Below are 23515 nucleotides of genomic sequence, written 5' to 3'. Positions count from 1 at the left end.
CATTTAAAAGTGCTGACTGTCTTGTCAATCTCATTCTTTAAGAGTGAGAGAGACGCGATGTTACCAATCCAATTGTCGCGTGAAAATTCAGAAGCTTTTGAAATGTTTGATTCATGCATGCAATCTTGCGAAAACACGTGCATTTTTTTGTTATGGCCACGATAATACGTACTGTCAGCAGTAAATCGATTCACGTGTAAACGGGGTATTAGTTCGTACTAATTAGAATATTGTCACCAGAAATGCAGTATCTACTTTATAAATGTAGTTGTCAAAATTGTTCAAGTGAGACAAAAACTGTTTATTGTTTTTCCCAAATTTTTGCAAAAATATAAAACATCAATTGAAATGTTTTATAATATTTTCAGCTTTATTCACTAATATCCTCGTTAAATTTAATATCAAAGTATTTTAATTTGGGGGTTAAAGCACGTAGAGAAGTTAATTAATGTTTAATCAACAACGCGCCAAAGTATTCTTATACTGTCAAACTTGGTTATTACGAGGAAGATGGCACCGACTGAATTTGCTCGTCATATCGTTATATAACATTTTTCGCGCCAAGTTCTATTTAAGCATAGAACATAAAAAATCTGAAAACCATCGTAAAAATCCTCGAAACAAGCATGGCATTCATAAACTACAAAAGAAGTTGTTTATTGTAATGAAGTACTGAGCCGCCGGCGCTGGTAGGTACTTCACAAAGCTTGAATTTTTTACATGCAATTTCAACCATATGTGTGGATTCTTTTTCAATGTTGTCGGCGAAAACACCAATTCGGTACTTGGACACTTAACAAGTGTCATAAACGTAATCCGATCCGGCGGCATCGGTCCAGTTAACTGCCCGGTCGGATTTTATTGCTTAGGGTCTAAAATGTTGTTTTTAAACGATCGACACATTAACTGTTTTGCTCGGTATACCTGAGAAGTAGCTTGTTATAAAAGTGAATAAATGTATGGAGAAAATCATAAAATAAAATATCAACAAATGTTTCCTCATTACATCCGAGATCTCGCTATTTCCGTGATCGTAATAACCAAGTTCGACTGTATTATATTATTTTCTTAATTTAAACACTTATCAAGAAATTGTCTAAAATCGCAAGCTTCTTATTTTTCTGACAAGATGCCTCTGGTAGGCGGAGCATTTACCATGAATATGTCAGCACTGGTAGCACACAATAGATGAACCTTTTGCGCTTCAGGCATAATTGGAGGTAAATTTTGAAGATAGTATATACATTTTGAAATATAATCCGGAGCGATTTTTGCTGCCTTACAAGGCTCTGCTTTTATGATGTCAATATTATTGTCAATAATTTAAATTTATTACATCTACGTAAACTGTCTCGAGTTTGAATTTCACATCTGTTAAAATTTACATGTTTTTTTTTTAGTGAACAATCATTTCTCGTAAAAAAAGCGTTAATACCTAAGAGTAATGATATACAGAGAGGGCATATTATTAAGCAAAATGAAGCCGTGTTTCTAGCGTATAAACGCACATTAGAATAACGATTTTATTATTATCAACTTAACTATGGAACGTTATACCACCACCGTGTTGCTTCTTAGTACGACCACCAAATTTAAACACAACACAGTTAACCATATTATGTTCTATTAAAATAACTAAACGTAATTACAATTACCAACTTTATATTTAAAACAAAAACAATAAATATTAGCAACACGTGCTTGCAGTTTTTAAATGCATGTAATCAGCCAAATCATTTTTTTCCGGTGACGTTTTCATATTTTTAAATTTCATCTTACCGAATTCTATCTTACTCTAAGGCATGAGCGGAGATATAAGCGTGCCGAATGCTTACTCACTCGCACTTATGGTTCATTTTTGTTCAGTCCAAGTAGTAATGATAATTTTCTTTGATTTTATAAAAATACTTATATTTCTAGTCAGTGCACCTTTGCTTTACAGGAAATGATTCGTTGCGATACTCCCTGCGATTCATTGAAACCTATTTGGGCTTATAACAGTGCTCTCCAAACGTTTTCGGTTGCGTACCCCTAAAAAAAATAGCGTATACACCCAATATAATAATATTATAGTATGTATGGAAAACAAAACAATTTAAAATATGAAAACAGTTCTATTATATTTTACACACATCGCACCCCCAGTAAAATACTGTAGTAAGTCAAAAATTGGCATTTTGCAGGAGAGCCATTTGAAGTTTCAAATATTCTTTGTAAATACAGGAAAAGTCTGAATGTAAAAATTATTACTCATTTTTATGGAAAAACATGATCTATTTTCAACTGTATTCATCATTTTTCTCTAAAACATATACAAACGGAGATATTTGAATATTTATGAGTTACGACTGTATTTTATTAGGATATTTGACAATTTCATGGTAAAATTTGAATCAACTCAATACTTTCTATGTAAATTTCCCTACCATCACTCTAATAATTTCAACTAATTTGTTGGGCACTGTAAAGGAAGGTTTTCAAAATATTAAGTTATGGTACAATCTTTAAAGATTTATTGAAAAAAAAAGAAAAATACAATTATTAGTTCAAAACAACAAAAAAATACTTAATTATTTAATTTAATGGGAAAATAAATTTTTTACATACGATTTTTAATTTTTAAACATCACTTGGAAGAGAAGCAAAAAATCATAATAAAATTCACGATGTTTAGCGGTGCAGAGGAAAGCAAATCCTTCTTTTTAATTGTCGTTATTTTTGGCCACTCTTGATATGCTTTGGATATATTGAGACGATCCATTGGTAACGGTTTGCCTATTTGCTGTTGTCGAACATTCAATTTCCTACATTCTTCATGATAACTGGTTAAAAAAAAAATAATGTATGGATAGTCTCTGTCTACTTTTATAACTTTAATCTTCTGCCACAAAACTTTTCTCCATTTTCATCCGTTTTGTAATTTTTACCGATTTCATCTGCTAGTTTTTTCATGTTGAGAAAATTATTTGTCGTCATGGGTTTAACTATGTATGGTTGTCCTGTTTTCTTACTTGTTTGTACAATGGTAATCATTTGGCTGGGCACAAATATTGGTCCACTTTTTAGAGCCCTGGTCTTCTGCTGCTCAATTGTAGAATGGACGATATCACCTTCATTTTGTTTATGCCCGGTGACCAAAAACTTATGAGAGATCGTTGTATTTTTTTGTGAATTCCCGGTGGCATATAAATACATTGCAGCAATGTATTTATTTTTATTCTGCCCGGCACAATTGTCACTGTAAAAAATAAAATGCTCATTGTGGTGATATTTTTTACATGTATTGTAATCGAGTACACAGCTACCAATTTTATTGGATCCTCATGCAGCTTGACTCTCGTCCCACATGTATCAGTTTGCAATATTTTCAGTGATATTATAGACTGTACGATTGTACATTGCCAAACTTTCGTTTATAATAGAAAGTTGACACATTTCCGCAAGGAAGCGGTAAAACAGCCTGCAAATCATATACAGCTACATTAATGACGCTATTTTGGCCATTAGTTCGGGACTCTGCTACGTCTTTGATCTTTTCATCCCTTGCCTCTTTTTTCCAGGTTGATGTGTCTCATATTTTTCTTGAAGTTGTTTTTTTTCATCTGGTGGTGAAGAATTATTGTTTAGGTCGCATTCAACGCACAAATTTTTTTTAGGCTGAAAGAAGCCAATATTAAATTCGTCATTAAATATAGATGCGTATAATAGTGTTCTTTTCCAAATGGCATATTGCTGTCAGCTTGTTGTTTTTTGTATAACCGATACATTTCAGCAATTGTTAATTTACCATCTAAATACAATTTGGACGTCTGTGCACGCAAATAATGTTACTCGACCACTGGGAAAGACTTAATGTGAGCTCTCATATCATTTTTTTAAACATCACTAATTTTTTTTGTGATTTTTGTGATCTCTTTGTTCTGGAATTGGCGTTCCGGAAAGAAGATCTCTTGTTTTCCATGCAGTGGAGCAGTACCTTTCACTCACCCCAAATGTGTTGATAAAGTATTTTTGCATACTTCTTGTATTTTACTTCCATTTAATTGTTGATAACAAAAATTGTTGCCTCTGCTGCTTCCAGTTTTTTTTGTTTGAATACTTTGGAACAATAATATCCATGCAATTAGTGAGAAAATTACGCTGTATCTCAAGATTTTCCTGTAGTAACAGAGTTACAACAGTATTTTTTTGAAAAGTATTGTTTTAGTTTTTTAGAAAGCTTCTTGTAAAATACTGTCGTAACTTAGTTACAACACTATTTTATTATCTATTCAACAGTTTTCGGAAAGTAATGTACTGTATTAAGTGCTTTCTCTCCGACACTATTTGAGTTTGAGATACGATAGTATTTTATTAAAATAGCAAAAAAAAATACGAATCCAACCACATCCATAACTCGAAAACGCCCATTTCAGACTTACGACAGTATTTTACTGGGGGTGCGACATAATTTCACTTGAAAATAATTCATGATGAGTGACTCCATCAGTCACAATCAATGACTTGTGAAAGTTGACGAATCCTAAATAAATATTTTTTTAATTTAAAGGTAAATTGACAATTAAAAAAAACTGTTGAACAGAAAAATTTGTTGAATATTTTCCTCTAAAATAAGTTCTCTCGTATACAGCATCGAAATTTTTGTCTAATTTTTAGTATTATTTTAATATTAATAAACACGTTTTTTCTAGATGATCAAAATCAGATCCTTAAGAAATATTGCTATCGACTAAGAACTAAGGGTACCTACGTGATGACTGATGAGATTTTATCGTACCTATTATAGATCAAATATTAGGCAAAATAAGGCAAAAATTATAAACCCAGCATTAAAGTATCCAATATAGTCACCTAACTTGGTGTTTAACTGCTAAAATTCGATCATGTCAAAACCATGGTCCACAAGGTCTTCCAGAGTTGGTCGTATTACTGGGATATTACTGGATGGGGACTAAAAATTAAGGCACTTAAAAATGCCTATGACGCCCTTTTATGGAGATCACAGCCTACCCTGCAAATGTATGGCATAAGCGTATCGGAAAAAGTGTAGTAATCAGTGGATTTCTTTTAAGTGGCCAATGCAGTGCTCTGTTGTCAATTATAAGCGGGCTCGCATATCAATACTCGTCTCGCCTAAAAACGTGTCGAATACGTCGATGTGACGTCATCGTTATTTAACGAAACAACAAATCACATGTTGCCAAATGGAGCTTCGCATATTGCAACACTGGCCGCCCGTTCTCAGAAGTTTTGATTTATGGTGCTCCTCAAAGGCGAACGTCAGTGACTTTCATCTTATGCTGCCTCCCCCCTTGATGGTGAAAAACTATTCACGAGGTAACAGACTATCTGTCTAATAACACTGAATGCGGCGTTTAAGACCTGGCAGAAAAAATTTGATGTCCCACCAACGGCAGGCACTCCTATATATTTTTTTCCAAATATCAAATGGCGAATGGAAAAAGGGAAGAGCTGCTCAAGGCTGTTCAATGAGCTGTTTGGCCCATCGGACCGTCCAACCTGGTCTCTGCAAATACTGCATACTGCCAACGTGAAGATCAGTCATGATCATAATTTGGTTCCTGGTTTACTTCATTAAATTTGTTCCAGGAGACTTTGTGCAAATTGAAGGAAATTAAGATATTGTTTCTTTGTACACTACAGCTGCATCAGAATAATGAAACACAAATAAATATAATTTTTTAAAATTTAGAACAATTTATTCATATACTACCAACATTACATAATTAGACTTTCAAAATGTACTTGTTATATAAAAGTATATAATATAAAACATTATTTTACAGATTGGACTCATTTATTAAAACTATTGGTGAGAATATGGAAACATTTATAAAGAATGACATATGAATATAGCAGAGTAGAATTTTGGATGGCATAAGCCGATTTATAAATATACTAACACTGCCTACCGAAGAATGACCAAAAATACAAACACGGAAAATTTAAATAGTTTTTCCCTTACATAAACTATATATAATATGTAGGTAGTTAATTAACAATTATTAAAGAAAAATATTATCCACAACACATGGTGAAAGACTGCAGACTCTTCGCCAGACTCTGATACGTTACCACCACTCTAGAGAGTTTGGTGGTGCGGGTGGCGTGGTGTCATGGGAAGATGAAGGAAAGAACTCTGGGATTGCCTGTTCTCGTTGATCAGTAGCTTCCTCCGTATCGACAGTAATATCAGCGGCTATGGCTCCAGATATTTCTGGACTTTGTACACTCATTCGCTTGAAAGGCTCATATATAAGTATCTCGTCTTTTTTTCCAGTTTGAAGAGATACCGCCAATGTTGACCTGAAATATTAATCGAATCTATGTCATAACATTTGTTTACTTGAGTGTATTACGATCACGGACATAGCGAGATCTCGGATGTAATGAGGAAACATTCGTTGACATTTTAGTTTATGATTTTATCCATACATTTATTCACTTTTATAACAAGCTACCTACTTATCGGATATACCGAGCAAATTTTTTCTTAAAACTGTTAATGTGTCAATCGTTTAAAAAGATTTTCGACCCTAAGCAATAAAATCTGACAGTAGACCGATGCCGCCGGGATCGGATTACGTTTATGACACTAGTTAAGTGTCTAAGTACGTAATTGGTGTTTTCGCCGACATCTATTCTTTAATCTAAGCTGAAATCATTGAAAAAGTATCCACGCATATGGTTGAAATATCATGTAAAAAATCCAAGCTGAAGTCAGTTGGTACCTACCAGCGTTCATTACAATAAACAACTTATTTTGTAGTTTATGAATGCCGTGCTTGTTTCGGGGAAAAATTGTAATTGTGTATTTTTGTTTGAACTGCTACTTTTTGTGTTATGTGACCCCACTCATTTAAAAATACCTATTCTCTGATATAACGAGTAATGCTTATAACAAGCAAATTCAGTCGGTCCCATCTTCCTCGTAATAACCAAGTTCGACTGTAGGTACGCTCATCACGGCTAATCAAACAACTGTATTAAAACAATGATGTAATCTCATTTAAAGTTTTGCAAAATTAATATGAACTGGATTGCTTTGATGTTGAGTTACATACTTACTACTATTGTACGACAACATCTTCTTGGCTACGTGAAGGAAGGCGCTGTTGTCGACTAAATGGGAGGAGCTTGTTAGTTTATAATGGAAATGGGAGGAGCATGTTAGTTAACAGTTTTAACACGTAGCCAAGAAGATGTTGTCATAGAGTAGTTCACCAGATTATTTCAAAATAAATCATTAGATATATTCTATTGCAGGAAATGTATTGCTCAAATATGCACATGAAACACATGAAGCAGATACCATCATACATAACAGCAAAATATAGTATGCCGTATAAATATGACGTTTTTTTTATTACTATCTCTATTTGTGTTTAATGCACTGCTAATATTGCCTACCACCACATCGAAATTATAAGTTTTTAGTTTAAAAACGAAATCATGCAAATCTGTCAGAAGGAACATGACATCACCACCAATAGATTGGACTTCCCGCAAAAATTATTACTATCTCTATTTGTGTTTAATGCACTGCTAATATTGCCTACCACCACATCGAGATTATAAGTTTTTAGTTTAAAAACGAAATCATACAAATCTGTCAGAAGGAACATGACATCACCACCAATAGATTGGACTTCCCGCAAAAATAAAAATTGACATTCTCTACACACTGTGCTTCAGTGATTAGGGTTAGGATATGAAATTTTGAAACAATCAGCTGATGCAATCAATGAATAAAATATTGTAACTGTGTCGGTACATACAGGATTGATGGATATTTTTTTTCTTCTGCTTCTGCCTGCATCTCTTTAACCGCGACGCCATCCTTTGCTAAAAATAAAAATTCTATTGTACATTTCCACTGTATAAAAACCAATATTTTCTCATATAGATTATAAATTAAGTATTGAGAAGTTTAATTTCCATCTATATGGTAGGTACTTTATATATTTTCAGTTGTCATTTTTTACAAGATATAAAAACGTATCCTGCTAATTTAATAAGGAATATAAATTTGAAAAAATTGCTTACTTGGATGTACATTAGAAATATTTTCGTTTTCCATCTTTAAATTTAAGTTTAAACGTTCAGTTTTAATTTTTAACGAGATCGAATAAAAGATTCTCCCATAGACTAGGTAGTCCTACCTATACTTCAGAAATTTTCGAATGAAATTCCGCCATCCTAATGCTATAAATTGCCAGGTGAAAAATATCGTTAGTAAAAAAATAAATACAGTAAAACGAGGTAAGATTAATCCACACACAGATTCCCGTTGTTTGTTGTTTAGAATAAACGGGCTTGACAAAACAAAAAACTTGCAGACAGCTCGGCGTCGTATTAGCGTGGTGTTAGATTTAAGATAGTAATATCCTCCCACATACATTTTACCTGTTTTATTTTATCGGGAAATGATTAAATATACCCCACAATCAGTTATAGAAAATATTTCCAATATAGTTTTTTATGAGTTTTTTTCTACCTAGTTAGTAGCTACCGAAATTTCCATAAGTACATTATAATTCACATATAAATAAAGGTTATATTTTATCGAATTAGATTATAATTTAAATACTCTCCATTGATTCAAAAAAATAAAATCAGCCAATCGTTAACAGCCATAATAGTTAAGAAGAAAAATATAGAACATTATATATTATTATGGTGTTGCCATCTAGCAATATAACATTTTTAATAGCAATTCTTAGGACCGAGAATAGCGGAATCAGCTAAGGAGAACTTCATTTAGCAATGGATTGATCAATAATTCTGATGATGATATTGATATAAAAATGTTTATTATATCAACAATAATGGTTGAATGGCTTTTAAATATTTTTGGGTTACAGGTATAAGGTATAATATATGATTGGTTATAATTATTATCAGCTACATACTTACAAACTTATCTGAAGAATAGGATGGGGGAGCCACCGTCGAAAACTACACAATCAAGACTCGTAACTGGACAAAATCTCGACTTTCGAATGAAATTTTCAAAATGGCGTCATATGGCAGTTTGTAGTTCCATTTTTGGCCATTCTACAGATAAGTTTGTAAGTCTGTAATTAAATTTAAACAATTTTCATCGGTTCCAAACAAAAAAAAAACAGTCAATCGTTAACAGCCACAATATTAAAAAAGTGGAATATCATGTTCAGATCTAGTGATACCTACTTATGTTGAATACTAAATAGTACCTGGGTACCTACTTATATAATTTTAGAATATAAATTCAAATAAGTATTTACGAGACTTGGTTAGTAGGTATCTACCTATTAGATAGTCTATGTACTGATATGTACGCGCAATATATTCTACAGCCATATTATTTTTTTAACAATACATAATAAATGTTGGATAACAATTTATTATTGTTCTAAATTTAAAAAGGGTCTATCCATATCATGCAAACCAAAGATGTTGCATATTACAAGGAAATTTCAATCTATCACAAACATGGACAATCAGCATGAAATGTCACATTTGTCGAAACTCACATTTAAACCAAATAATCAGTAGATAATATATTAAATATATTATATACTTAGTTAGTCAAGCTGGTGCTGCAGACTATCCAGGTACATGACTGACTGCACAGCCGTATCTAAAGTTATCTATAATCGAATCCGTATAAGTACATAATAATTAGAGAGATGCACTTCCTTTTGTGATTCGTCTAGTTGAGACCGTGTAGTGCTAGCGGAGCAAGACAGTGCGGACGATACAAACGGACACGTACGATTCTAAAAATTATGGCCGATAGACAAACACGTATTCGATAATCACTTATGGTTATGACAGGTCGCTATAACTCGTAGGTAAGTACCCGTAGTTATAGCTGCAGGCCAGGTCTTCATTGCTATACTTACTTAAAAAGAGTGTCTGGCTATGAGGAATTTACCTACCCAGAAAGTGCTATAGTCCGCAGTTGAAGCAAAGATATTAGGGGAAGGTAGCCATCATTGGAACAGTGCTTTCATTGGACCACTCAAGTATATCAGAAACGAAAGACGTTAGGAATCATAAGTGACATCATGAAGCAAGCTTTGCATGCTCCCCCTGTAGCCCTGTTATTTCAGTCTCGCCGTGGGTACGGTAAGCGAGTGATATCCATCGATGTGTTGATAGTGCTTACAGTATAATAGTCAAGGCAAACTAAAACGAATGTAAGTATGATTCTAATCACACCACACCGGTATAAACCACACCGGTTGGTGTATCTGTCGCATCCCCAGGACTTGAACGACGATTTCGATCGAAACATGGGGACTGGGAAAATTTCGAAAGTATCATCACTAGAAAACTAGATAGAGCTTCCAGGAAACCTCTTCCCAACGCTCATATGGCCGCTTCACGACTGTCTGACATCATTATTCTTCTTTCTTTCGACCATGTCCGATCCTAATAGGATCATATGGGCCTCCACAGAGTGGAGGTTTGTATTGACAGATTTTTTGTTTTTACGAGAAATGGATGTCAGCCACTTGCTCAACCTATTAGGTCCATACTCTGACTCATACACAAATTGAAAAACAATATGTGTACTAGCCAGACCCAGGATTCGAACCTGGGACCCTCGACTCTATAGGCCGGCATTTAAGCCACTCGGCCATCGTGGGTGAATCCTCTTTGGGTCGTTGCAATCCCAAACCTCCAGGCCTACCAGCCTGGTGGACGGAACACATCTCTGATCTCCGAGCACTCAACAAAAAAGCTAGGTGGGGACTCCAATCTGCGCACCGCTCCAGACTACCACCGCATACCATTGAACTGCTGGCTTCAGCACACAGATGTACCAGACGTAAATACAAGGACGCCATTCTCCAAGCAAAAAAGGATCACTGGCGCGACTTTGTCACTACTGAGGGTGGCTCGGACCCCTGGGGTCCACCGTATCGCGCGATTAAGATTGGACTTCGCCCAACCAAGATCGTTAGTGGCATTGAGCGACCTTTAGGTCGTGGATTCACCACTACGCAGCTTGAAATAGCCACGCTATTACTTGATGCCCTCATACCACAGGATGATCCTTCCACGGATGATACGATTCTTCAGCAAGCCCGTTTTGTAGCAGCGCTCCCATACCAAGTCACCTCTTCGCCATTGCCATCCGAGCATGAAATTGGTGGCATTTTTCAAAACCTTCTCGCTGGGAAAGCACCTGGCCATGATTGTATTGACAATTCGATGGCCAAGCATGTTTGGGCTATTGCAGCGCCAGAAATAACGTCTCTTTTTTCCGAATGCTTTTCCAGTGGTATTTTTCCAGATTGCTGGAAAAAAGGAATACTTAGGATAATCCCTAAAGCCGGTAGCCGCCCTCCCTCTGACCCTAAGGCCTACCGCCCTCTGACACTCTTGCCTACATTCAGCAAGGTACTGGAGCGTCTTATGTGCACACGACTTGAGACTCACCTCGCAGAGACTGCACCACTCTCCCCGAACCAATATGGTTTCAGGCCGGGTAAATCCACTGACGATGCGATTCGAAAAGTTATCAACTACACTGAAACAGCAACAAGTAAATACGTACTAGGCATTCTTTTAGACATAGCGGGTGCCTTCGACAATCCTTCCTGGCCATTAATATTGTGTAAACTTCGATTAAAACGTGTACCGGGAGACATATATGCACTAATCCAAAATTATTTCAGTGACAGATCTATATTATATGATACTGGCAATACAATAATATCTAGGAAATCCACAATGGGGTGTCCCCAGGGATCAGTTCTTGGACCCCTTCTATGGAATATCCTTTTTGATGACCTCCTGTCGATCACGCTTCCAAACGACTGTAGTATTATTGCCTATGCGGATGACGCTCTTCTCCTTGTGAGTGCGAACAGCCGCAATGGTCTTGAGCTAGCTGCTAACGAGGCTTTGGAAACCATTATGACCTGGGGTTTTACTAACAAACTCACTTTTGCTCCGCATAAAACAGAATCCATCCTCCTCAAGGGAGCAGCCAACCTCACTTCAAGGTCGCCCACCATCCGTATGGGTAGTACTTTAGTTAAAGGCAAAGATAAGGTTACATATCTAGGCATTTTATTGGATGACAAATTATCATTTATGCACCACGCCAAAACTTCGGTGGCTAAAGCCAAAGCAGCTTACCATCGGGTCTCCTGGCTTACTGGAAGTAATTGGGGTCTTAAGTTCAGATCTCTTAAAATAGCTTATGATGCAATCTTTATGAGTATCGCTGGATATGCCGCCAGCACGTGGTATCATAGATGTAAGTTATTGTCCATCCGGAAAACTCTTCTCAGCGGTCAACGCTCAGCATTACTTGCCCTCACTAAGGCTTATAAGACGACTTCTACCGACGCGTTGCCTGTCCTTACTGGAGTGCTTCCGTTAGACCTGCACATTCAGGTCCGTGGTGCCACGACCGCCTTGCTTGGGGGTCTGGGGGCGGAAGTTGGCGGTATCTTTATATCGCCGCCTTTAGGTCTTGGATCCATGAGCCGGTGCGCTCGAAAAGTTATTGTACGCGACCTGGCGTATGACACGGCGCTGCGTGTGTGGCAGGGGCGATGGACCACTTCTTCCAAGGGCAGACAAACGCATTTGTTCTTTCCTAATATTAAGTGGCGCATGGAGATAACCAGATTGACTCCAGACCATTGGACTTCTCAGTTCTTAACCGGACACGGTGGTTTTGCCTCCAAGCTCTGTCAGCTTGGCCTAATAGAATCTCCGACTTGCTTATGTGGCGAATTGCAGGATGCCGATCACATCCTCTGGGAGTGTCCCTATATGTCGGTTGAAAGGGAAGAGCTTCTCAAGTCGGTCCGACCCTCAGTTGGACCGGTCGGCCATTGCGACTTGGTATCTACTAGGGAAAATTTCTCAGCTTTTAAAAAGTTTGCGGCATTATACGGCAAGCGAGAAGGTCTTTTCTCATCGAGAATTGACCGTAATACATTATATGGAATTAGGGATCACGCACACTCTAGTGCACGCCAACCAAGGTCTTGGGAAGTTGCTCCTGGGACACTTTCGGCACAAATTTTAACAGCACCTATCGTTCGTTACGCCACGGTATACGCCTGCATAACGGGTGTGGAGACGTGGCGGGTGGTGGAAAGAAAAGCAAGCATGATTCTAATAACTAGATTTGATTGTATTTATACCAACAATATAAGGGAATTTATTACTATTTGCAACTGTGATAATAGTTGTTGGGCTAATAATTCGGTTTTTTTGTGAAATTTACTTTTCTGACAGCACCCGTAGTTGATATCATTGGACCATGGGCAATGTCTTATCATTGGACCGGTCCAATCATGGAAACGATTTTATAACATTTTTCATATTGTATGGTTTTGCATTCCAGAATGGCGAAGAGAGGGGATTAGCTTCTATAACAGGAATGTCATTAGCATTTCATGATTTTTGGTTCCGAATGTGATATACCTAGGTACAATAAGAATTAGAGATAGAGCTTTACGATCAGAACATTCTCGAGCTGGAAACTTTTTTGTATGGTATCACTCCAGTAGATATCAGGCGATTGGCATTTCAGTTAGGTGAGCGAAATACCTAATATAAAGCGTCGAAGAAAATCGAATTGCGAGAAAGAAATAGTAGGTATTATGGGTTTATAAAGCGGCGATGAGCCTACGACAGCTGACAGCTACTTCATTTAACTGGGCTACCGGATTTAATCAAGCTACAGTTAAAGAGTCTTTTGATAAATTTCAGATATTCTCAATAGAAGTCATGCCAATACATGCATGACATTAATGATATGCAAAATGATTGTTTAAAGAATACGAGAAAGAAGTCAGAAAACACAACAAAATTTATATCGTATCCATATAAAATAACTTTGGAGCAAGCAAGTAACAAGACATCGAAACAAAAAACATTAAAAGTCGAAAAGGCTTCAAATGAAAAATCCAATAAGGATATTGAAGAATAGTTTTGCAAAATCTGTCCAGTATTCAGGAAGCCTGGATCCACAAAGATTATGATGCTATTATACTATAAGTAGTATACTATTATTGGAATAATGTTGTTTCTTGTTTATAAAATGTTATTATTATAAATCACCTTGATTGGACCACGCGTGCAAATTGTTATTTTTTCCAAAGTCTAATGATGGGAACTTAATGGTCCAATCAAGGAAAATGAGGTCCAAAGAAGGAAACAAACAAAAATTTGGTTTTCTTGTTAAATCAAGAAAACGGGTAATTTTATTGGACTGATGCTAAGGCTATAAGTAATTGAGTAAATGATACATTGAAATGAACTGTTTGTTTTATTTTATCAATAATACTTGATGAGTTACACCATCACAAAGTTAAGTGGCCCAATCATAGCAACCTTACCCTATGCTATAAGCTATACCTAAGTAATAGGCAGAGTAAATACGGTGATATAATAATATAAATAAGTCAGTGACACCTGTTAGATTTTGTTCGCCATCATAAAAACAGTAGAATAAATTACTTATTAAAGATATTTTTTTCGAAATTAGCCCCCCCATACCATTCATCTGTGAACGCGCCTGTGTATGTAGGTACATATATATCTACTTTGAAGATAAGTAGGTACATACGTACCGACCGTTCCAAAGATGTGTTTATATCTCAAAACAACATCTGTCAACGTAAATGATCCAGTTAAAGTAGAATTAACATTAATAATTTTATTTCAAATCTATATACTGGAGTTCTACCAAGTAAACCGTATACGACAGTGAAATAATTACAATCTTTCCCATTCATTTCCTAATAAATCATTTATTTATTATTTACTTTTAAGTTTTATGAGAAACGATCAAGGGATCTAAATTATTTATTAAAAGTTACAAAAAGTAAGCCAGTAAATCATTATTTTTTTCAGAACTAACCTTTAAAATATTATGGGTACGTACGTCACTGGTAAAATCGTATGCCCTAATAATGGATAATCACTGCTTTGTATGACACGCGGACGCTGATGGGTCCCCCCTTATAGTGATTTATGATTTCTAAAGTCATCAGATTGAAAAAATAGATAATAATATGTGCTCGAGGGGGCTCCGTTATCTCCACACAAAAGACAGAAATCCGCCCGAAGTGAACGAAATGAATGGGAAGCGCCGCCCCTGGCAGAAAGAGGGGCAGATTCTAGTCCAATCGGATGGCGAAAATTAAAATATTATGCACTGTTATTGTTATATTTGGATATAAAGTGAAACCTGAAAACTTGGCGTTAGGCATACAATTATTTCACACCTGATATTATAATATGTGTGACGTTAAAATTCAGGTAGGCTTAAAATCTAAATTTTTTCCAAAATCTAGGGAAAGGAAACAGTAAGTCGTGTAGGGAATGGGACGACTGGCCTCCAGTCAATTGGACGCCGCACTGTCGTAGACACGTGTAGACGAGGTATTTTAATCATTTTCTATCTACCACCTAGTAGTTTGAATTCATTTTACTATTCTTTATCGCGGATTGAGAATTACGAGTACCATGCCTAAGGCTTTATATAAAATAAAAAACTCTTTTTTCGCTGGAACTTAAACATATGCACGATTAAATCATTGTTTTCTTCTGCATATTTACATTCTCACCAACTATTAAATCATAATATAATCATTGAAATATAAATAATAATACTGAATATTTTTTTTAAGTACCTATAAGTACTTAACGTCTATTTATTTTCGAATTCCGTGGCGTACAGTTGTCCTGTGCCAAATCGTCCTAGACCCGTCGTGTAGTAGGTCATGGCCCCCACAAGGAGGGGCTGACAGAGATCAAGCCTGGGGGCCCGGGTTTAGGGGGGGCTCGGCGAGGCGGGTTGACCAGATAAGTGAGATAAACACACACAACGAATTTGCTTTAATAGTAAAAAAAAGTAGTGTAGGCTGTAGTTTACTTCAATAATGTTATTATTTTAAATGATGTGGTTATATGATAAAATTTTTGTTTGTGTATTGATATTCGACAACTCCATAATTGAAATGGATGTATCAAAGTAAGTATACAAAAACACACTAAATATACACATAATTTTTTCCGCGTACGCCATTTGGAAAACGCTACTGTAGAGCATTTATATAAGAATTATAAATAAATTGTAATCAAAATATATTTTATTCAGTTACAAAAACAGAATTTTATGGATTTACGCTATCTACGAGGGTTGTCCAAGGATTAAAGACCTTTATTAATTTTTGGCGACGCGGATATTATTTCTCAAAAAATGGCAGCACTGGCGTATAGCGTAGACTTCCCTCTCCAGAACGAGTGGTGAGCCGGGTCGGTAGGTGCTTCAGTATTACCTTTGCGTCCGTTTGAGATGGACGCTTTCGCTGACGAATCCCGCCGCCTGCGAGGTGCGTTCAATCATTCAGTTTCTCGCCCAGGAAGGAGTCCACCCTGTTGGAATCCATCATCGTCTCACATCCAATTATGGTAATGTAATGAACCAGCGGAATGTCAGGAAGTGGTGTACTGAGTTTTCGAGCTGTAGAACGATTGTTCATGATGAGGAGGGGAGAGGAATCGCCGTCTGACAATTCGTGAGCTCGAAATTTTGATCCCAGACGTCAGTAAGTCTACCATACAAATGATTTTGAGGGGAATTTGAGGGATGCAAAAGTGTGCTCGTTGGGTGCCCAAAATGCTGACGGAAGCTCACAAACAAAGTCGTGTGAGGTGTTTTTGAACCTTTTAGACTCATTCAAATGGGATGTCCTCCGTCATCCTGCTTATAGCCCCGGCCTGGCGCCGAGTTATTTTCATTTTTTTCTTCACCTGAAGCTACACTTGGCCGGAAAATGTTTCGAGACCGACGAGGACGTGGAGGAAGAGGTGAGAACATTTTTGAGGACGGCGACGGCGGAGTTCTACTACAAGGGAATCAAGGACCTAGTGCCACGGCTCACCAAGTACATCGATCGTAACGTGGACTACTCTATGACAACATCTTCTTGGCTTCGTGTTAAAACTGTGAACTAACATGCTCCTCCCATTTTTAACCGCACTTCCATAATAAACTAACAGGCACCTCCCATTTAGTCGACAACAGCGCCTTCCTTCACGTACCTGAGAAGATGTTGTCGTACAATACGTTGAAAAATATTGAGAATATGTACCTCAAATTTCGTATGTTTTTTTTTACAAAAATAAAATTTTCGTGATATAAATAATAAAGGACTTTAATTCTTGGACAACCCTTCCAAAACCTTCCAAAAGGCGGCGCTTACTATAGGGTGGAAAATAGAAATGTTAAATATACAAATATTACATAAGTTTATTCTTATTTAAGCGTTTAATATTTCCTTTCTGGAACTAATTCACCACAGTTGTGTGCGGAACCACCGATAAACATTCTTTCAAAGTCTCAATAGGATGTCACTGTTATAAGATAATAAATAAAGTGTTTCTGCAAACATACAGCCATACAATTTACTAAGCCATAAAGATACTACATTTGAAGAAAAAAAATTTGTCTCATAAGTTTGTTACGAATAGTAAAAATAGTCGCCTGGGGCGCAATTATTGTTTACCTCATTGGATATTTTTCAAATAAATTGTGCTCGATTTAATTATTTTAAAACTTACACGCTATACCTAATTTAGAATGTTAAAATTTTGCAGATTTTTTGTTATATTGTGAGTATTTTGATGAAAACATTATATTAATTCTTTAATATTTCCACTAAATAGTTTTATTTCCTTTGGGGGGGGGGGCAGTAATCTTCGCCTGGCACCCGTACGGTTACCACCCTTGGCGCGGCCCTTTACTTGTGGGGGTATTTTTTTAGCATTTCATTGTAATGGTTCCAGAAACCATATCATCGCATCTATTCTATACACAAGACTGCTTTCGGCCTTTACGGATGCTAACTAGGGTAGGAAAGTATCGAAATATTAAGACTTATTGTAACAATTACAATAAGTTAGCCATCTGAACTGTCAAAACGGTCTAACTCATTCTAAAATTTATCACATCCAAGAAAGGTGCTGTTAAAACATAGCACTTATTGTAACAATAAAAGTACCTACAACTAATTTATTGTAATTGTTACAATAACTGCTAATACTTGGATACTTTCCTACCCTAGATAGCGGCCGAAAGCAGTCTTGTGTACAGAATAGATGCGCAGATTGAGATAGTGTTATTCAGTAAAAAAGTTTTTTTTGCGTTGATAGGGTGTTTGTAAAATGTAGATAAGTATATACGCGAAACCAATAAAAATATTATTGCATTTTGCCAGTGACGTCCCTAGATAAAATGCCGCCCCTAGGCAGCGCCAAAATGCCGCCTCATTTTTTTATACTTACAGTATTTTTATCATCCTTTCATGAGTCCAATATCTAAGAAATGTGTTGTATGGATATATTACTAACAAAATATCAGACTAATTATTCGCAAATCTGCACGTGTCGTTTCTGGTCACCAAGGACGTCGACGAGCAACAGAAGTAAACTATATATCGCGAACCCGAGAAAACTAGTGAGCTGAATTTTTAATGAAAATATATTTTCGCTATTACTAAGTTTAGGTAGCTATTTCTATGTATTCCAAATCATTTTCCTCGATTTGCCGCCCTTCGAGTAACTGCCACCTCCAAGCGACGCTCAATCTGCCTACCCCCACGGGACGTCACTACATTTTGCTCTTCTGTAAGACTGAAAATTTGCACGACCTTTTAGCTTTCCAACTCGAAACAATTAAAAGCAATGTTGGTAGGATTCACTTATACTATATATTACATAGACAATCTAACATGGTCCCCACATCCTACAGCGGGCTCCCAGGCCATAATCTTTGGTGCCCCCCCCCCCTACTTATCGCTGAGGTTAAAGGCAGTGTGACGCTTTTTAATAGGTACCTACATGGAGTTATCGAGTAATCGACACACACACACTCAACAATTGCATCGCACAACTACATATTTTAAAATGTTAATATCTTTAAGGGGGGACATGCTCAGCGTAGTTCAAAATGGAGCTTTTATTGTATTTTTCAAAGCATGATCCTGGACATTCCTTAAACGTTGTAGACAATCTTTTTATATATTTTTGAAGCCTTATTATCCTTTATATTTATTTTAAACATTTGATGACTGCATAAAGTATTTTTATTACATAAAATAGTATTCTTTTAAACCTCTCGCTCTAATGTTTTAGAATATAGTCATATTTCAGTACATACATGTGCAGTGGTGTTAAAATTTTTTACATTTATTCATTTTTAAACTCATTTATAAAACCATTAGTATAATTTATGTCGACATTATTATAGTGAAATATTTACGATAAAAAATTATATTGATAATCTCTGTGATCCCAAATTTTACAAGAATTAGGCATTTTATTATTCAAAAAATGGGCAAGATAAACACATTTGAAGATAATTCTAAAGTTAGGAATTATAAGCTATGTCTTTGACCATTGAAGTGTAATAAATATCCTACGAATAATGATTGCTTTATAATAATTATTGACCTAAGAATAAGGTAGTGTTTTTTTGAAATACGCCATTTCTTTTGGCATTTCCCAGTGGTTTAGCTACAATATACGGCCGTAGATATAAATTGACAAACTATAATTGAAGTAGGGAGTAAAATGATGTTAACGCGCGTGTTTGAACATGTATATAACCGATTTTTTTTTGTTTTTTTTAAACGGTACATGTTCAAATACGCGCGTTAACATAATTTTACTCCCTACTTCAATTATAGTTTGTCAATTTATAGCTACAGCCGTATGTTGTAGCTTAACCACTGGGGAATGCCAAAAGAAATGGCGTATTTCAAAAAAACACTACCTTATTCTTAGGTCAATAACTATTATAAATCAATCATTATTCGTAGGATATTTATCACACTTGAATGGTCAAAAACATAGCTTATAATTAGTATCTTTAGAATTATCTTCAAATGTGTTAATCTTGCCCATTTTTTGAATAATAAAATGCCTAATTCTTGTCAAATTTGGGATCACAGAAATTATCAATATATTTTTTTTTCGTAAATATTTCACTATAATAATGTCGACATAAATTATACTAATGGTTTTGTAAATGCGTTTAAAAATTAATAAACGTAAAAAATCTTAAAACCACTGCACACGTATTTACTGAAATATGACTATATTCTAAAACAGTAGAGCGAGAGGTTTAAAAGAATACTATTTTATGTAATAAAAATACTTTATGCAGTCATCAAATGTTTAAAATAAATATAAAGGATAATAAGGCTTCAAAAATATATATAAAGATTATCTACAACGTTAAAGAAATGTCCAGGATCACGCTTTGAATATACAATAAAAGCCCCATTTTGACCAACGCTGAGCACGTCCGCCCTTAAGCAAAATTGTTTTTTACTATTAGAACAAATTTGTGATGTTATTTCACGCATTTGGTCGACCCGCCACGCCAGGCCCTCCTGAGCCCGGGCCCGCAGGCTAGAGCCCTGTCAGACCCCCCTTTGTGGGGGCCATGCAATCTAAGCATTAGTAAAAACACGTTAGCAGAATAGGTTGACGACATGAACTTGAATATGCAATATCTACCCTTATTACAAAGTAGGTAGAATTAATTTATCAACCACATACATTATTTACCTACAGGGGGCATAACAACGTATTTTAGCGCCGGGGCGGTAATGAAAAATGCGCCGCTTACGTACGGTACCTACTTTATATACACTTACGACCAACTACGTGTCCGATTACCATTAATAGAATAAAGTTATGCGGATTAACCTTACCTAAGAAACATATTATTTATAAAAATGTACGACCCCCCAAAACTGAAAAAAATTAAGATTTTTGTAAGTATGAAATGATAACATTACGTCATATAAGTACTTAAGAAAACTAAATAACAGATTAACAATAATCGACAACACAATATGTAATGCTATACTCGAACAACATCTTCTTGGCTACGTGTTAAAACTGTGAACTAACAAGTTCCTCCCATTTTTAACCGCAATTCCATTATAAACTAACAAGCTCCATTTAGTCACCTGAAATTTATTTTATTTATCACCCTAACAAAATGGCGGACATGTTTCCAAAAATGTTTTTGTGGATGCTGAATTAAAAAAATGTTTTTTGGAAGAACACAGGTTGAGATATCCAATATAGCGACCAAAATATCCGTCATGTGAAAAATATATTGAGATGAATTGGTCATTTTTTTTTTTAATAATATCAATTTAGTTATCACAAAACTATCATTCAACAATGTTAAAATCAGTGACGTTCTGCGATAGTAACAGTGGCGAAGGGTGGAGGTAGGCTGTTAAGGTCCGACATAAATAGTGCACATTAAACTTTGTCAGTCATTCATATTTGCTTTTATTTAACTAAGACTACATTACAGATGGTGTTTGTTAGTTTTTAAAAATCAATTAAACCATGCCTAGACCAAACCACAATAGTTTTGGTATGTTATGGGCGATTCGACAAAATTCTGCACACTTTTTCATTCGTAGGGTGGGGGTAGGCTGGTAAAATCCGACATAAATAGGGCACACTAAACTTTGTCATTCAAACGTATTTGTTTTCATAAGACTACAACGTGTAGTTACCTAGATAGTGTTTGTTAGTTTTTAAAGTTTAGCCAAACTCTGCCTAATCCAAGCCATAGTAGATAATAGTAAAAAAATATTCGTTTTTCTATAAAATATCTAAAACTATACTATTAAACCATACATAATTTTATATATTTAATAGGTAGGTAGAAAAATATTTTTTATCTATGACAGTTTGGCGTGACGATGGCTTAATGAGTTTTAAAAAAGTAAATGACACCATCTATAATATTATGTATCATTAATTCAACGTCAACAAATTAGTATGACTGAAAAAGTATGCACTATTTTTGTCGGATCGCCCATAGCATACCTAAACTATTATGGTTTAGTTTAGCAGTACTTAAGACGGTACTTCAGTGAAACGGCAAATAATGTTTCTATAGATGCGACGAAATTTCGGACTGACTGGCAATCGGAGAGCGAAAATCGAGATGTGAACACGTCAATTTGTTTTGTGATGGCGACGGGGGAATTAATTCTTAAATCATGTAAAGATGACTAAAAAACGTTATCCATTTACTTGAAAAAGAAAACATGTCAATGAATTTATTATTACTATTATTATTAATAGAACAATAAACATTAAATGGACGCATTTTGACCTTTTATGACAAATTATGTATTGTTCTGCACGCATCATTTGCACAATCTTCGCGTCGCGTAGTCACGATCGATTTAGACCGTGCCGCAGCTGAAGTATAACCTTAATCGAATTTGAAAAACTAACCAGCACCATCTGAAAATTGTATTCTTAGTTCAACGAAAACATATAAGTATGACTGACAAAGTTTTGTATGTACCTACTATTTATGTCGAATCATAACAGCCTACATCCACCCCTCGCCACTGTTCTATACAGCACAATTACATCACTTATGGCGTATAGTCTTCGAAGTTATGAATGTCAATGGATAGGTTTTGCTATTCCACAACATGCACAATATTATGCGGTACCTATACCACTTCATCAGAAGGAACGAATATTTTTCATATCGTTTCTTTTTTTTTTTTTTATTATGTAACTACTTATTGTGTTTTACGGTTTCCTGTGTACGCAAGTATGTTACAAAGTAACTCAAAAATATATATATTACTTATGTAGGTATTTAATTTTCAGAAGTTTGGTTTTATAAAGAATATGTAATTTGTAAAAGTATGTTATTATTACAAAGTTTTATTAGCTCGTATTCTTGTTTGTCCGGTGGTTATTTGTCCAGTACAAATCTTGCAATACAGTTACTATGTAACCAATACTAGGTACTATGATTAATTTTTTACATTGACTGTACGTGAAGATTTTTAGATTTTGGACGCATCACGAAGGGAGTTCTTAAACGATGTATAGGTATAAACAATAAATGGAATGGGAGACCTAATTCCGTTACCTGGAACCAAACACACGTAAGCTTCAGGAACGGGCATTCAACCATTCGTCCGAGTGATTGCGTAGCTTTAATGACACAACTAGGTCATTTATATTAGCAAAATCTAAACATTCGTATAACCTTCCAAAAGTAGGTAGATACCTCGTAACGAAAACACGTAGGAGGCATTTAATTGTTTTCAGTCGGTCAACGTGCACCTAGAAATGCAGAACTTTTGAAAGCTGGAGCACTGTATTGATACTCTCTTTAGCCGTGTCAGACGCTCGTAATCGTCGTTATGAACGTTCTGAAAACTAGGTGTGGCTAGTCGAACAGATAAGTGATATATGAACACACATCACAAATTATTATCTCTCATAGTAAAAAAAGTCAAATGCGGCGCTATGTTATTAAATATTTAAAATTATTTTTAATTGTGTATCGATACTCGACAACTCCATAATTCAAATTAATTCATTCTTTGGTGGGCCCATCTACCTAAGCTAAGGTTAAAGGCAGCCGTGGCGAAGGGTAGAGGTAGGCTGT

General features: G+C 35.6%; 1 protein-coding gene across 1 annotated transcript in view; it reads left to right on the top strand.

Annotated features, from left to right (window-relative positions):
* Positions 1–11748: 11748 nt before the first annotated feature.
* LOC147079571 (uncharacterized) overlaps positions 11749–23515 on the top strand; it is a 50658-nt gene continuing 38891 nt past the window's right edge. The window contains exons 1-2 of the mRNA XM_085961030.1: positions 11749–12515; positions 16764–16948. Coding sequence (XP_085817156.1) covers positions 11749–12515; positions 16764–16948 — 952 coding nt within the window. The remainder of the gene's footprint in view (positions 12516–16763; positions 16949–23515) is intronic.

This window comes from Rhyacophila brunnea, unplaced genomic scaffold, assembly GCF_057557595.1.
Source record: "Rhyacophila brunnea isolate RB1 unplaced genomic scaffold, BYU_Rbru_1.0 scaffold_1, whole genome shotgun sequence".
In the NCBI taxonomy this organism is placed as follows: domain Eukaryota; kingdom Metazoa; phylum Arthropoda; class Insecta; order Trichoptera; family Rhyacophilidae; genus Rhyacophila; species Rhyacophila brunnea.
Note: the sequence above shows the minus strand (reverse complement) of the source record. Positions and strands in the feature narration are given on the sequence as shown.